At 41.5% G+C, this 16,277-nt stretch overlaps 1 protein-coding gene across 5 annotated transcripts in view; it reads right to left on the reverse strand.

Moving 5' to 3' along the window:
- The window catches only part of LOC137416616 (bone morphogenetic protein receptor type-1B), a 156,658-nt gene that overhangs the window by 49,420 nt on the left and 90,961 nt on the right, over window positions 1-16,277 (reverse strand). For 4 of the 5 annotated variants that reach the window (XM_068102264.2, XM_068102265.2, XM_068102267.2 and 1 more), the window contains exons 2-4: window positions 11,531-11,664; window positions 6,485-6,671; window positions 5,440-5,542 (exon numbers count right to left, since the gene is read on the reverse strand). In XM_068102264.2, coding sequence (XP_067958365.1) covers window positions 5,440-5,542; window positions 6,485-6,671; window positions 11,531-11,627 — 387 coding nt within the window. In that variant the 5' untranslated portion in view covers window positions 11,628-11,664. Of the gene's footprint in view, window positions 1-5,439; window positions 5,543-6,484; window positions 6,672-11,530; window positions 11,667-16,277 lie in introns of all 5 variants that reach the window. The other variant, XM_078783205.1, reaches the window with a different exon arrangement.

Below are 16,277 nucleotides of genomic sequence, written 5' to 3' on the forward strand. Positions count from 1 at the left end.
TCACCCAGCCGACGCCAATACGATGGCGCGTGGAACATCCACGGAAGGGAGGATGTGGTGTATGGATAGAGTGTACCATTATGGATGGCACAGGGGATTTGCTTGTCCGAGTAAGAGTTAGGAAGAAAGATGAGAATGAAGAGTGCGTATATGAACAACGATCGCCGACACCGGCACAAATGCATGCTCTGGATTGTCCACTCAGTGGACGGCTTGCTTTCGCCTTCGCCTGTCCAATCAGCGGACGGCTTGCTTCGCCTTCACCCAGCAGACGCCAACACGATGGCGTCGTCAGATGGCGTCGTATCGGCAGTTAATCGGATGGTTTTGGGCCCCAACGTCGGCTAATTCAGATTTTTCGAGTATGTCTGTATGTGATAAACAAAGAGCGCGGTTCGTAGATTGTAAATCCATTAGTGCCGTGGGCATCGGGTCACTGGGTGCGGCGTAAAAGGGATAACAAAGTCGAGTCCTTACGCTATTATTATATAGACTAGCCGAAACCCGTGGAACATCCACGGAAGGGAGGATGTGGTGTATGGATAGAGTGTGCCATTATGGATGGCATAGGGGAGCGCTCATGGGATCTTCTTCTTCCGTTAAGCTCCAATTTTTTCTCTTTAAGTTAAGTCCAATCAGTCCTCTCTGCTCGAAGTGCTCAGGCCATGCCTTCCCGCTGTCATACTTTTATTTCCGTTCGGTGTAGAAAGAGATTGACATATCGTTCGTCTGTTTTCAGCTCGTTATCTTTAAGCTTCCTTACGTCTCGCCACCTGCTACACCTCTCTGAGTTACGAGGATTTATGCAACGCACCCCGAGTATCGCAACGTCACTCCATTTAACTTTATTAAAATGACGATAAAGACGTTTCCTTATATATCCTAATTTAAAATGTTCAAGGGAATAAAAAGACCATTTGGTTCACACCACCCATCACACCACTCGACTGTCGAATCAGCGGACGGCTCGCATCGCCTTCGCCCAGCAGACGCCAATACGATGGTGTCGTAAGATGGCGTCGTATCGGCCGATAATCGGATGCTTTTGGGTCCCAAAGTCGGCGAATTCAGATTTTTCGAGTATGGCTGTACGTGATAAACAAAGAGCGCGGTTCGTAGATGGAAAATGCATTAGTGCCGTGGGCATCGGGTCACTGGGTGCGGCGTAAAAGGGATAACAAAGTCGAGTCCTTACGGTATTATTATATAGATAGATATAGATTATTAATAAAGGCCTCAAGACCTATTCAACTTGAATTAAAAAACGCGACATTTCGGCTATTCAAGAACACATTTGTAACCTGTCAATCAAAAAGGAAAATGTTTTGTTGATCGTCTTCTCAACAAAACGTGTCGACAAAACCAAAGGAATATTCAGGATTTTCACAAAATCACAACTTGAAAGATACGCCAAAAACCTGAGGTGAATTCCTGTGATGCAGTCATCTTCTTCATCTGCGCCTCATTTTCTTCATGTGAAAATGAATCGATTTAAAATTCCATAGAACTCTGTCGTTTATGTATATTTTTATTTTATTACATTCACGTAGTTTCACATTCTTGACTTCATGGAGCTTCAATCTTTTGTGGTTTAAAAAAATAAAATAAAGATGGATTCTTCTTCAGCACATCGCATCGCATTCTCTTCCTGTGAAACTGTTTCATAGAACTGTGTCGTTTATGTATATATATTTTTTAATTACATTCACGTAGTTTCACATTCTTGACTTCGTGGAGCTTCAATCTTTTGTGGTTCAAAAAAATAAAATAAAGATGGATTCTTATTCATCGCATCGCATCGCATTCTCTTCCTGTGAAACTGTTTCATAGAACTGTGTCGTTTATGTACATTTTTATTTTATTACATTCACGTAGTTTCACATTCTTGACTTCGTGGAGCTTCAATCTTTTGTGGTTCAAAAAAATAAAATAAAGATGGATTCTTCTTCATCGCATTGCATTCTCTCCTGTGAAACTGTTTCTCCATTTAACGTTTCCAAAATCAAAACTTCAAAAACTTCTTCACTTCGATTCGAAAAAACTTCAAACTTCAAAAAACGTTTCCAAAACGTCACTCCATTTAACTTTATTAAAATGACGATAGACGTTTCCTTGTATATCCTAATTTAAAATGTTCAAGGGAATAAAAAGACGATTTGGTTCACACCACTCGACTGTCCAATCAGCGGACGGCTCGCATCGCCTTCGCCCAGCAGACGCCAATACGATGGTGTCGTAAGATGGCGTCGTATCGGCCGATAATCGGATGCTTTTGGGTCCCAAAGTCGGCGAATTCAGATTTTTCAAGTATGGCTGTACGTGATAAACAAAGAGCGTGGTTCGTAGATGGAAAATGCATTAGTGCCGTGGGCATCGGGTCACTGGGTGCGGCGTAAAAGGGATAACAAAGTCGAGTCCTTACGCTATTATTATATAGATGGGTGTTTTTGCAATCACATAGACCTTTTGCTTGAAAAATTATGAGCTGGGTGTTACGGATTAGTCAATTCCATCTTTGTGGTTTTCATCCACTGGAAGCATTTTTAGTTCCATGTACTATTATTGTTATAGTTTGAGTGAAATTGAGATAACTGTCTTCAAAAGGAAAAATTTGTGTTTTAAAAGAAAAACGAAATGGATCGGGAGAAACCGGAAGAGGAAAAGGAGGAGGCTGGAGCGGAGCAAGTGAGGTCGGGAGAGAAAGGCCGAGCTGCTTTGACGTATCGAGCGGACGCTGGCGAACGTTGGTCACGAGCGAATATTGGTTTTTCCCCGGGAAAGGGATTCCTGTCACAGAGTCAATATCGCTGTGGCAGATAAACCTGCGTGACGGGTTTTGCGGTTGATTCCAAAAGTGAATCATTGTTGGAGAGCAGGTACGCCTCCATTACGGGCCCGTCCGCCATTTCACCTCACTCCAGCCATATCACCGCGCCCCAGCCATTAGCCTGGTTAGCGTGTGTGTCGTGGATTTCGTTTGGGGAATTCATGGTTTTCCGCTTGGGGAGCCACTGCTTGTTCATCTCAGCGTCATTGTCTGGTGAACCGAAGGTGTGAATTTCCAGTCGCCTTTTGGGTGAACTTTTGCCTGACCGACATCGGCCCGACACCCACCCAGCAGCTCTTCGGCAGCGTCGACTGTCAGCCCACCTGGGTTCTGGTCTCAATACGACCTTTTTCTTGTGATCACTGGAGCGTGGATCGACTTTGGCCTGGTGCCGGGACAGTGACTTTGGGGGTGTTACATTTCGCTCACGTGGAGCTCCGTGAGTTATTGAGTTAAGAAACTGGTGGTACCATCATAGGAATTATATGGTATTGGTTGTGCAATTGAGATTTTATTGTACTTGTGCAAGTTGTTATTATTGTGTGATCTTCATACAATACTTGGTTTTTGGTAACAACTGATTGGTGTGGTTTCACCATTGGTCATTGGCACACATAATAGCACATCTTTCTGCCGTGACTCCTTTCGGGGCTCGGAGGTACACCGTGACCGGGGTTTGGGGAGGAGCACGTAACACTAGGTGACAACATTTGGGAGGACCTCCTAAATGAAATAAATAGGCCTAACGTCATACTTTGGATATGCTCCAAAAATATTGATTTTAATCGTAAGATCTGATCAGATTTCATGAGAAATCAGAAGAGATTTTTGCAAGGGAGAGCTCATCAAAACCTTCCTCCGTTTAATTATCCCATCAAGCAAAAGGCAGTGATGCTGTAAAAAAAAAGAAGAATAAATTCATGAAAATACCAAAGCAAACTATACATACTTCTTCCCCTCCTCTTCCCATTACAAGGGGTGAGGTCCAATGGTACCAATCTTCTGCCCTGCCTTGACCACGAAACTCCACCACTTCCCTCTGTCCTCAGCCAACTCTCTCCACACTCCAACTACCCCCACCTTATTGATATCCTCCGTCAATCCTCCAATCTCAACCGTGATCTACCTCTTTTCCTCTTAAGTCACTCCCTCAACCGATTCACTCTCTTTGCCATAATCTCTTCCCCCATCTGCACCACATGACCAGCCTATTTCAGCCGGCTTTTTACCAATCTCCCCATCAGGCTCACCTGCACACCAATCTCCTCCCTCAGCAAATCCATCCTCCTTCTATCCACCAAGTTCACTCCCACAATCCTCCTGACCTAGTTGTTCTCACAGACTCTGAAATCTCTGTTGTTGATTCTCTGTCAGTGCCACTGTCTCCAGACTGTAAAAGTAGACTCCAGAAATTTCCCTTTCAATTTCCCTCATATTTACCTCCTAAGGTGGACAGAAGTTATATTTTCAACCCTGTCATTCTTTTTGTCTATTTGTTTGTCTGTCTGTCTGTTTTGTTTTGTTTTGTTAAGATATCTAGAAAAGCTATGGAAGGATTTGGACGAAACTTGGTGGACAGGTAGGGTGTGTGACAAGAACCAATTTGTTCAATTTTGGTGAAGATCCATATCTGGATATGGATCCGAGATTTTTTTTATTTCTTCAATGATTCTCACCTATTGAGAGATAGGTCCAAAGACGATGTAGTATGGTATTTCAAAATGTTGTGGACGGATTATTACAAAACATGGTGGATGAGTTAGGGTAAGTGACAAGAACAAGCCAATTACTTTTTGATTAATGCCCGGATGCGTATTCGGCCTATTAGTGGGATACAAAACAAACTGTTCAGCACAGTGGAGGTATGTGCTCTTTCAAGTACCGTTCTAATCTTCTGTCTGCCTTCATTCCCTCCACCCAACCGCATGCATTCCCAAATGCCTTTACCCTCCTTCCACACCCCCAATACCTCCTGCATCTCCCACCTACTCTCTGCCACAATAGCCAGATTCGTCCACAGACAACATCCTTCTCAGAATAACCTTCATGTTTACCATTCTGCTTACCAGCTCCATCACCATGATAAACATGAGTGGGCTGAGAGAGCTTCCCTGCCTCAAACCGATGTTCACACTGATCTCCTCCGATACCCTAGAACCAAACAAAACTCTTCCCTTCATTCCATTGAACATCCCTTCCACCAATCTAACTTCTGCTACAGGGACTCCCATCCATCTCAGTGTCGCCATCATCATTTTTCTCAGGACAGCATCCTAGGCCTTCTCCAGGTCCACCAATCCCAATGCCATTAAACCTTGCACCTCCAGTCTCTTCTCTACCAGCTTTCTCAGCATGAACATTGGTCACCCCCTACCCTTTCTGAACCCCTGTTGGCCCTTTGCTTATCTCCATCGTGAAACTCTTCATTATCCTTCCGTACAGAAATCACTCCAGTACTTTCATGATATCACTTAGGAGCGTAATGCCCATGTACTTCCCCGGATCTTGAACATCACCATTCCCCTTCCATATCAGCACAAACTAAACTATACATTTTCTCAAAAAACATATAATTAAAAAGGCCTAAAACCACATATTATTTTCCATCTCACCCGGCACTGAAACTCGGAGCCTTCGCGCTTCATGCACCCAGCAGTCAATACGATCTCACCCGATTCGTCTTCCTCCACAATGGCGAAACAAAACCCGCTTGTCCTGCAGATAGGAAGTGAGCACTTTGGCACACCATAACAGATTACAAGCCGACAACAAAAAGCAAATTTAAAGCGAAAGGGATGCCACGAGAATGGAATGAGAACAACGGAGTGTCAGTGTTTGAATGAACGCAATGTCAATTTATCAAGGTACTGTTTTAATACGTCCAATAAATCGTGAAGATATGTATGTTAATAAATTCATACTACACGAAGCAAAAAGACATTTGAGATGAGCCGTGGAAATCATGTGACATTCATGAGGCCAAACCAAAAGAAAAACTACAACGGCACTCAGTAGAGAGCATACCTCCGCCTGGTTCGCCATAATCACTCAATGGTGAAGAATTACTTTAAAAATTCTCCTAGCTGGATCCGGATCCGGATCCGGATCTTCACCAAAATTAAATCAATACTTCGTTGCCACACACACAACCTGCCCACCAAGTTTCGTCCAAATCCGTCCATAACTTTTTGAGATATCCTGCTATATGTTGGTTTTAGCCCCATCTCTCAATGGTGAAGAAGCACTTCAAAAATTAAACAATTCTCATATCCGAATCCATATACAGATCTTCACCAATATCGAATCGATTCTTCCTTGCCACACACACACAACCTCTCTACAAAGTTTTGTCCAAATCCGCCCATAACTAGAGATATCCTGCTATGTATCGTTTTTGGCCATTTCTCCCAATGGTGAAGAATCACTTAAAAAATTATACTAGCCGGATCCGAATCCAGATCTTCACCAACATCTAATCATTTCGTCCTTGTCACATACGCTACCTCTTTGCCAAATTTCGTCCGAATCCGTCCACAACTTCTTGAGATATCTTGTTCACAAACAAACGGTCAAACAGACAGGATAGGGGTGAAAACATAACCTCTATCCACCTTATGTGGTGGAGGTAATGAAAAGTATCAAACCCAAAAGGTGTACCTGCATGTGCTGTTGATGACATCAGGGGGACAGTGTTGACTGCAATAACAAAGAAGATCCCTGGCTGGCAGTGCTCTCTCTTTCCCCACCTTCCCTGCACAATCCTCCTTTGCTTCTGTGGGCTTCCCCAAGCTGTCACCACCAACAAGCATGCTGTCAGGTCCCTGGGCCAATGCGGGCATTGTGCCTGCAAACAGCAATGAAAGCATTTATAAGCAAACCTCAAAACGGCATCCAATCTTTAAGGTTCTTTGCCCACCACCTCAGCCATTATTACACCATTTCCCGAAACTACAGCTCTCTTTTTCCAAACAAAACCTCTCCCATTAGTCTCTTACTCTACTCAGTTTTAAATCCGTTCCTGCGAATGTATCAAATCAATTTAAACCAGCTTTATGATTCTTTGCAAAATCCAGCGAAGAGCTCTTACTCTTAATTATTTTTCCACCACAACCAAGGAATTTAGAGAAACCTGCAAATATTTTACGTGGAGGATCGTCATTAGGAGGTTATCAATGCACTTTTACGTTAATTACAAGTACATAAGTAGACAACAGACAAAAACACAGTATATGAGATTTTAGTCTGCGGTCCCAGCATCATTAGCCGAGTGCTCAGATGTGAGCGCCACACGGGGCAAATGCATGATGGTATTCAATATTTGAAGCACATTGCAATCCATTCCAAGGGAAATACAACCCGTTTCTAATGGCCGAGACAATGCAACAGATGGAACGAATTGCTGATCTGACAATGCTGGTATTGATATGTTCTAGAGAAGGACCCACAAATAACTTTGACCAGACTGTAAAAACATTTTGGCATTTTATGTTTCAAATTGCACATTGAAACAAATGAGAAAATTGGATCATGCGCTGCCTTCGGTGTAATAAGATTGTGGGTTTGAATTTACAAGTCAGAATTTTGAGGCTTTTTATGAAATCTTTCATTTATAATACTAACAATAATAATAATAATAGTGATAATAGTAATTATTATTATAGTGCATGTATGTTCTTGTGCTGAAATCCGTAACAATGCGGCCCCAAAGTGGAGTTCCATGATGAAAGTGTGGGCCAATGTTAATTTCAATACAATGTGACACATATGCAATCACCATGCCACAAACATCCATCAGACGGAGAAAACAAACTTGATTGGTACTTCACCTGCTGTAGCTCCATAAATCTACTCAACTCGAGTTGGATATTTTCACACACACCATAAAATTCAGTCCTAAGATGGAACATAAGGAATACACATCCTGTGTATTCTTGTCAGTGTTTCGGGCATACTGCTGTGCTGTGCCAAACATGCGCCTTGTCATCGTATGATGTTGAGTGAGGCTAGAGTGTTGAAAAACTATAATGCCCACTGCTATTATGACCCATATACTACAGATATCATCGGTGCATCATATTATGTCACATCGTTTCTTGCCATGGATTATGAATATTGTCAAGTCCACGGACGATGAACACCAGCCTTGGACAAATAGCCGGATGGTCTTTAATTCAGAGGCGAACTCCGAATAAAGGTGGTACTTTTTGGCGAGTGCAGAATGGAAAGCAGCAAGCTGCTTACATGAACGAAACCACAAGGGTTATTCTCGAACCCACAAAACATAAAAAAACACTAACAAGAAATTCAACAATGCAACAAATAAAATGCCACAATAATGAATTTAATAAAAATAAATGCAAGACGATAAAATGGCAAAATAAAGGTTGAGGTAAAAACTAATATTTTCCTACTGTGAAGGACCCTCCATGCAGACACAAATACAGACAAGGGGAAAGAGAAAGGAAAATAAATGTTCTTTCTAGTCGGCCGGCACTTAGCTCTGGCCTCGACGAGCACTTTGGTGGGGTCAGTCGACGAGAGGACCATGCGTCGAATCACCAAAAAATGGTGCCGGTCAATCGTGAGAGCACACCGAGCCATGATGCAGGCAGCCAAACGTCTCCTGCTTAATCCAGGCCCAGCCAGCACAACAGCCTCCAGCTCCCCCAAAAAGCACCACAGACCAGCAACACCTCCTCCTTCAACGTGGTAAAGGCTCCACAGAGCTCAGAAAAGTTCTCTTCTCGAGCGCACACGAGACAAAGCGGCCGCCTGAGCCGAAAACCAGACCGAGAGAGAGATCGAGTCTTCTTCTTCCTTTTTGAACCTTCTCGCTCCGACCTCACTCTGTCCAATCGCCGAGCACTATTACATAACTCCATGTCCTCCCGACCAATGACAAAGCTCGGGGAATGGTCTGCCAGTTACGATAGTTTCCACGCCCCTCGTCCCAATCTGGAGGCGTAGCCTTGTTCCTAAGTCGGTTGGTGGGGCGGGGCTTACTTGTCAATCGTAAAGTCCGGGTACTGTCGGTGATTGTTGTTGTTGGTGGTGGTTAAAGACATGCGTTTTTATGGCCGGCTTGTTACCATCGCCAGAGGAGAGGGTATTGCATTTGAGTCCGTTTGTTTGTTACTTGCCGGAAAAAAATTTCCGGCAGGTATGTTGGTCGGTCTGTCTGTCTGTTGGCAAAAAAAATGTTTTGACAAGTATGTTGATCACTCCTGTTTGTGTGTGTGTGTGTGTGTTTGTCTGTCTGCTCACTTATACTTGTCTACAGTTCACAATTTTAAACCGATCTTCACGAAACTTCACCAAATGGTAGAGTTCGTGGTCTGACAAAATCCTATATATTTGAGGTCAAAAGGTCAACCACCTTTTTTCAAAATTCTAAAATACTCAATTTTCATCCGATTGACTTGAAATCTGAATAGGATTTGCATATCAACTTACTGAAACCAACCACTAACTATTTTTGAGGTCAACATAGGCCAAAAAGGTCAACATAGGCCAGATTTCTAAAATCCTCAATTTTCATCCGATTGACAATTTGAATAGCATTTTCATATCCGCTAACTGAATTCAATCACCAACTATTTTTGAGATCAAAATAGGCCAAAAGGTCAACATGGGCCTGAGGTCAAACACTTTTCCTGAATTTCTAAAATCCTCAATTTTCATCCGATTGACTTGAAATCTAAATAGGATTTGCATATCAGCTCACTGAAACCATCAACCAACTATTTTTGAGGTCAACATAAGCCAAAAGGTCAACATAGGCCAAATTTCTAAAATTGACAATTTTCATCCAATTAACTTAATTTGAAGATTTGCATATCAGGTCACATAATTCAACCACCAATTATTTGTGAAGTCAAAAGGATGCTCTACCGAGTGCCATTCTACTTTGTTCTATTTTGACAAGTGTAGCTCCATGAGTGATTTTTCATTTGTTTATTTGTCCACACAGAATAAATATGATTTTCTCTGCAACCGTTGGTCCGATCGACAGGAAAATTTCACCATAGGTGCAATTCCACCTGCAGAATTTTTAAATGATAATTATGACGTCATATGTCACGTGGTACAGGCGCCATCTTGGAAAAAACGAAAAATCTTGCACCTCGATATCTCCGAAAGCGCTGCATAGAAAAATTGAGACATGGCTCATTGTAAACTCTCCATGTGGACATATATTAACGATGATGTCATAGGTGCCTCCATTATGACATCAAAATTCGACAAATACAAAACGTCATCTGATCAAGATGAAATTTATTGAGCATCATCTCGGGATAAATTGGTGGAGAAAAAATAAAAGTGCCGTCATCGGTCACGGGGTTCGGCCACCATATTTTTTTTACTACAAAAGCCTTAAAAACCACTGAAAACACATTCTGGTGAGGGTCTGCAATCTCTGATTGCTCTTTCTTGTTATAATTGTAAAAACGTGGGGAAAAATCACAGAAGGCAATCGCATACTGGGATTGACAATTTTCATGAGGTCGGGGAATGGTCAGAAACTACCCTCAGACCCTACCTAGTTAACATAGCTCCACCTCCAGTGTGAATACATATAAACGATCTTAAGCTCACAGTTTTCCCTACTTAATACATCGAGATTGGCTTCCTACTCCCACACGGTCCATGCTAACCGACACAGTTCTATCTCCACTGTGGTATTTCATCACCTACCCCCACAAACTTAAGACCAAATTTAATTCTTCACTCACATCATGTCATATATCAGATATATGAAGTTTCAGATTTTTCAGACAAATATTTCAATTCTATGAATTATGGCTGGAATACCACTGAACCGATGATATTGTCGTTATCACCTAATATCATGGGGTGTTAATGGCATGTCAGGTTTCAATTTTTTTTGTTGAGCAGTTTCGGAGAAAATTACATCCAATTTCTTTCCTTTAATCCAATATGGCTGCCAGACCATGTGACTGATGAAATCAGAGTTATAAACAAAGTATTCTACATCGAGAGTCCTTCCTATGTTTAAAGTTTCACATCGATTGGACAAGCAGTTGCACAGAAAACCATTTTTATAGGCAAAAAAAATAAATGCAGAGGCAGGCATATGCACGTGCAAAACAACCAGGCAGGCATATGCACGTGCAAAACAACCAAAGACAAACACAAACACAAACACACACACACACACACACACACACACACACACACACACACACACACACACACACACACACACACACACACACACACACACACACACACACACACACACACACACACACACACACACACACACACACACACACACACACACACACACACACACACACACACACAATATATTTTGACAAATTTCATTTAATAAATAGTAATAAAAGAAGTTAATTAGCCAAATTTTAAATTCTTACTGCAGTAGTGGTTTTAGAAAATAACTAACTAAACGTTGACATCATATTAATTACTGCCATGAATTAAGTGAGAATTTTCAACAATGGTGACAGAAGCCAAAAAAAACCCCCCCATAATCTAAAAACAAAAATTAGGGAAATATTTAAAGCAGAAACACTGCTGTTGTGTTTAACCCTGCAATCTCAGCACTCCTGCACAATAGAAAGGCCATTACAAAGTTTGTTCGGTGGCCGAATGGATTGTCAGAGCATACAAAGGAAAGCGTGTATTAGAGGAGATTTGAGAACTCAGGAGAACACTTGCCTGTGACAAGTAAAATTAGGGTCACGACAATCATCCACGCCACCTTCAATAAAGGCAGTGGCACACACCAACGATGGTCACCATTGAGGAACTTCATATTTGTGCCAGGAAGGATGGTTATCCTACGTGTCCTTCTGCAAAACAAAAGTTGGCCAAATCAATCCAATGAGAACAAAATGAAGATGGCTCAGGCACACCTGACATTATAACTTTATGATCACAAATTAATCACTTTAGTAAAAACTTCACAAAGTGTATGCGTGTGTGTATATCTATCTATATATATATCTATATATATATATATATATATATATATATATATATATATATATATATATACGATTATATTTAATGCACCAGTTCATCTTTACAGAGTGTTGGTGCTGCCAAAGCAGTTTCTTGGCAAGGGTTATACTGGGTGCTTTGCCATTGCCTTCCCACCATTGCTGTCCATACAACACACAACCAACAACAGGCATTTTAAGGCCATTTTCCCTGCTCGACCGGAGGTTAGCCTTGCGGGCCCCATGACAATCTTCTCCATTTTGCCCTATTTTCTGCATCTCCGCTTGTTAACCCCCTTGCCCGCATTTCTTCTTCCACCATCTTTAGCCAAGTCTTTCTCGGTCTTCTCCTTCGTCTACTTCCTTCTACATTCATTTCCATCACTCTTCTCAACCAGTCACTTTCATCCTTCCTCAACACATGACCAAACCATCTCAACCTGTTCCTCTTAACAGCATCAATCACAGGCTCTATTCCCATCATCTTTCGCAATTCATCATTTGTCTTCCTCTCTCTCAACGATACTCCACACATCCACCGAACCATTCGCATTTCCACCCTTTCCAGCCTTCGTTGCTGCTCTACGTTCATTACCCATGTCTCGCTCCCATAAATCATAACACTTCTCACACATTCAGCATACACCTTTCCCTTCAGATTCAACGACACTCCCCTCCTCGTCAGCACGACACTCAGTTCCTGAAACTTCTTCCATGCACATCTCACTCTAGCAACCATTGCCGAGTCTGATCCACCTTCTCCAATCAACATGTCTCCTAGGCAGCAAAATGTTTTCACACCTTCCAGCTTCACGCTGTCTCCAAGATCAAACTCAACATTTCCTCCATCTGCAGCTCCCTCTGTGCACACCTTACACTTGAATGTAGCTGCCACACTGGTTAATGACCCTCTCAAACCACTACATTTTTGATGAACCCACTCAGCGCACATTGTACATTGAATTGAGTTCACTCCGACACCCTTCCTGCACACAGCCACTTCCCAGTTCTTTCCACCTCACCACATTGCTTTACTTACCACTTACCATCACCTTCGTCTTTCCGCTATTCACCTTCAGACCTTTGGTCTCCATACCTTCCTTCCACTTGTTCATCTTCGCTTTCAGTCCATCCATACTTTCTGCAATCAACACCAGATCGTCTGCATACAACAACTCCCATGCTAATCCCTCCTTTACGTTCTGAGCCAGCACCTCCATCACAGCTACAAATAGTAGTGGACTTAGTACCGACCCCTGATGCACTCCCACCTTCACCTCAAACTCACCACTGTTCCTGTCCTTCGTCCTTACAGCTGTGCGCGCTCTTTTGTACATTGCCATCACAACTCTGATCAACCATTCCTCCATTCCTAACTTCCTCAATGCCCATGTCACTACTTCACGTGGAACCCTATTAAATGTTTTCTCCAGATCAACAAACTCAAGAAACAACTTCTTCCTCTTTTCCATGTACTTCTCCTGCAACTGCCCTACAATAAAAAGCTGTCCATGCTCTATCCTTTTAAATGCTCAGCATCAAGTGAGGAAGAAGCACATGCCAATATTTTTTTATAAAGCCTTTAGTATGACTAGGCAGGGGTTTGAACCAACAGACTCAGAGCGGACGTTCTAAATATTACACCAAGGAGTCTGGTTATAAAAAAGAAAAAAATCAGAAATATAAGGATACATTTTGGTAGTCATATATCACAGATAATCTTTATGATTCAATGGCAATTAATTTGCATCAATCAGTACAGGACGACAATTATTACACATTATACGTTACAATAGGATAAAATGCAAACCTGCCTTACCTTGGATACAAGAAAATGCAATTTTGTTTCAAACTCAAATAATGGATTTATAGCTTCACAGAAGGTGCCGGAGTTAGCCAATGTCGTGAAAGGGGGTTGATGGGGAAAAGACGTACTTCCGTAGTTTCAATGGCATATTCGGCGCTCACAGACCTCACTTATGGCACACCCTTTAATAATACCACAAACCATTGTTTCACACCCACCAATTATGTTTGTTCCATTGTTATATGTTGGCTCAATTTCAAAGGAAAATATTCTATCACCACAGTGCCCGATTATGTTCAATAACGCAAAGAACAATCACTATGTCTGTGCTAATGTTTTGATAACACATCAGAGAGACAGCATAATGGCTAAAATCTCCCATCAATAATACCGATCCACCCAGATTCATAAATAAAGGTTGAAACATTCACAGGTGTGCAGTTCATTTATAATATTACAAAATGAACACGATTAAGAAATTCAAGGAACATTACTCCTCGCATCAAGGAAACTATTGCCGAGCGAAGCTGTACCGATAATATGTTTATCTACATGTGTACCCATACAAACATAGATATGTTGTTTGAAAATGCAATTGAAATAACGGATTTATATATTCAGCTATAATGCCTTCCCAGGTAACACAATCTAAAGTTCAGCCAAATATTCTTACTAAACAATTTAAAAAGTTATTAAATTGACATATGTGGCAAAATTACATGCCCAGACCAGGAATCAAATCCAGGTCTTGTGGGAATATTGCATGCTTGGCCAGGGTCACCCAGATAGCTCAGATGGCAGAGCACTGGTACAGTTCACCAGAGAACCTGGGTTCGATTCCTGGTCTGGGCGTGTAATTTTCCCACATATATTAATTAAGTAGTTATATAATCCTGTTCATATATTTAATTGTTTATATGCCCCCAATGGCGTTTGTAATAGCGGACATGGATTTGTCCTCCCATTGGAGGAAGACCCTCTCGTGGGCAGGCCATGGTTCTCCTATGGTTGGCAGTGAGTGCACCGGAAGCATTGACGGAAAGAGAGTGGCAATCATATGTGTGGGAAAATTGCATGCTCAGTCAAGGTCACCCAGATAGCTCAGAAGGCAGAGCACTGGTAGATCTTTCCAGAGGACCTCGGTTCAATTCCTGGTCTGGGCATGTAATTTTCCCACATATATCAATTTAATTATTTATAATCCTGTTCATTAATGTAATTATTAAAAAGTTATTGATATATCGCGGTGTAAGACGGCAGGCAGTACAGCATGTTAGATAGCTACAATAAATGGAAAATCTAATTGTATCTATAGTTCAAGATGACTTTCACAAAAGGAAACTTTTGAATGGTAATTAAATAAATAAGATAACTAAAAAAGAAAAAAAAAGATAGCTTCTCCAGTTAAAGGGATTTAGGTGAGAATTTCCTGCAGTTTTCTTATCTTACAAAATAAGCAAGCATCTCAGAAAGTGCAACAACACGACATTCCACAACTGTTGACACAAAGCTCAGGAAATACTTGTGGGTGCGTTATCTTCACGGTAAAGAAAAGTGAGCAATGCTGGAGGAAGTGTACGTGCCAGCGTCAAAATAAACTTTGAACTATCGAATCCGATGGAATAAAACATGTCACCAAGAAATCCAGCGGAGAATGGTGTCAAATCTATCTCCCCAAATTCCCAAACAGGTTCCACCTTCGTATAACCACGAAGAGTTGAGTTGACAAAAAAAAAAAATGCACCATTCAAATGAGATGTTGCTCATCATAAACAAACTATAATGTACAATGGAATACTTCGTGCAAAAAAAAGTACGAATAGAAAATAGAAAAACACCGACGATTTTAATTGTAACCGACACATTCTGTAATTCAACTTCAACACGTGTTCATTCGTTTTTGCATATTCAGTACCTGGCTGAAGGTGACATAATATATATACACAGTCGTGGCCAAAAATATTGGCAACCTTGTGCTTTTTCCAAATAATGCACCATTTCTTGCAGAAAATTGTTGAAATTAACAAATATGTTGGTACCACATATGTATTTCTTTGGTTTGCAGTGGAACAAAACAAAAAAAGCTGAAAAAAGTATTAAATCTTAGCTTATTCCAAACATAAATCCTAAAATGACATGGACAATATTATTGGCACCTTTCAGAAGTCGTTAGAATTAATTAGATTTCAAGCATGTGATTCTCCTTTACTTTGGAATTGAACTCACATGTGGTGAGATGCAGATGCCTGCAATATAAAAATCACTCATTCAACCAGTTTGCATAGAGAAAAGGAGTCATTCTGCTGTTTTGTGCCACTGTGTTCACTGCAATGAGAATGGAGAAAAGAAAGAACAACAACATAGAATTGCCGGAGGAGGTCAGACACAAGACTGCAGCCAAGCATGGACAATCTCAAGGCTACAAAAGTCCATCTCCAGAGACCTGTTCCTGTGTCCAACGTACGCAATGATATCAGGAAGCTTAAGGCCCATGGCCCTGAAGCCAACCTCCCTGACGTGGCTGCAAGAGAAAACATTATCGAAGATTGCAGCGAAGGATTCTTCGAATGGTGGAGAAAGCACCTCGATCAACTGCCAAACAGATTCAAGCTGACCTTCAGACACAAGGTACAACAGTTTCAACTCGCACCATCCG

The sequence above is a fragment of the Myxine glutinosa genome, chromosome 8 (assembly GCF_964187855.1).
Source record: "Myxine glutinosa chromosome 8, kmMyxGlut1.1, whole genome shotgun sequence".
NCBI classification, from domain to species: domain Eukaryota; kingdom Metazoa; phylum Chordata; class Myxini; order Myxiniformes; family Myxinidae; genus Myxine; species Myxine glutinosa.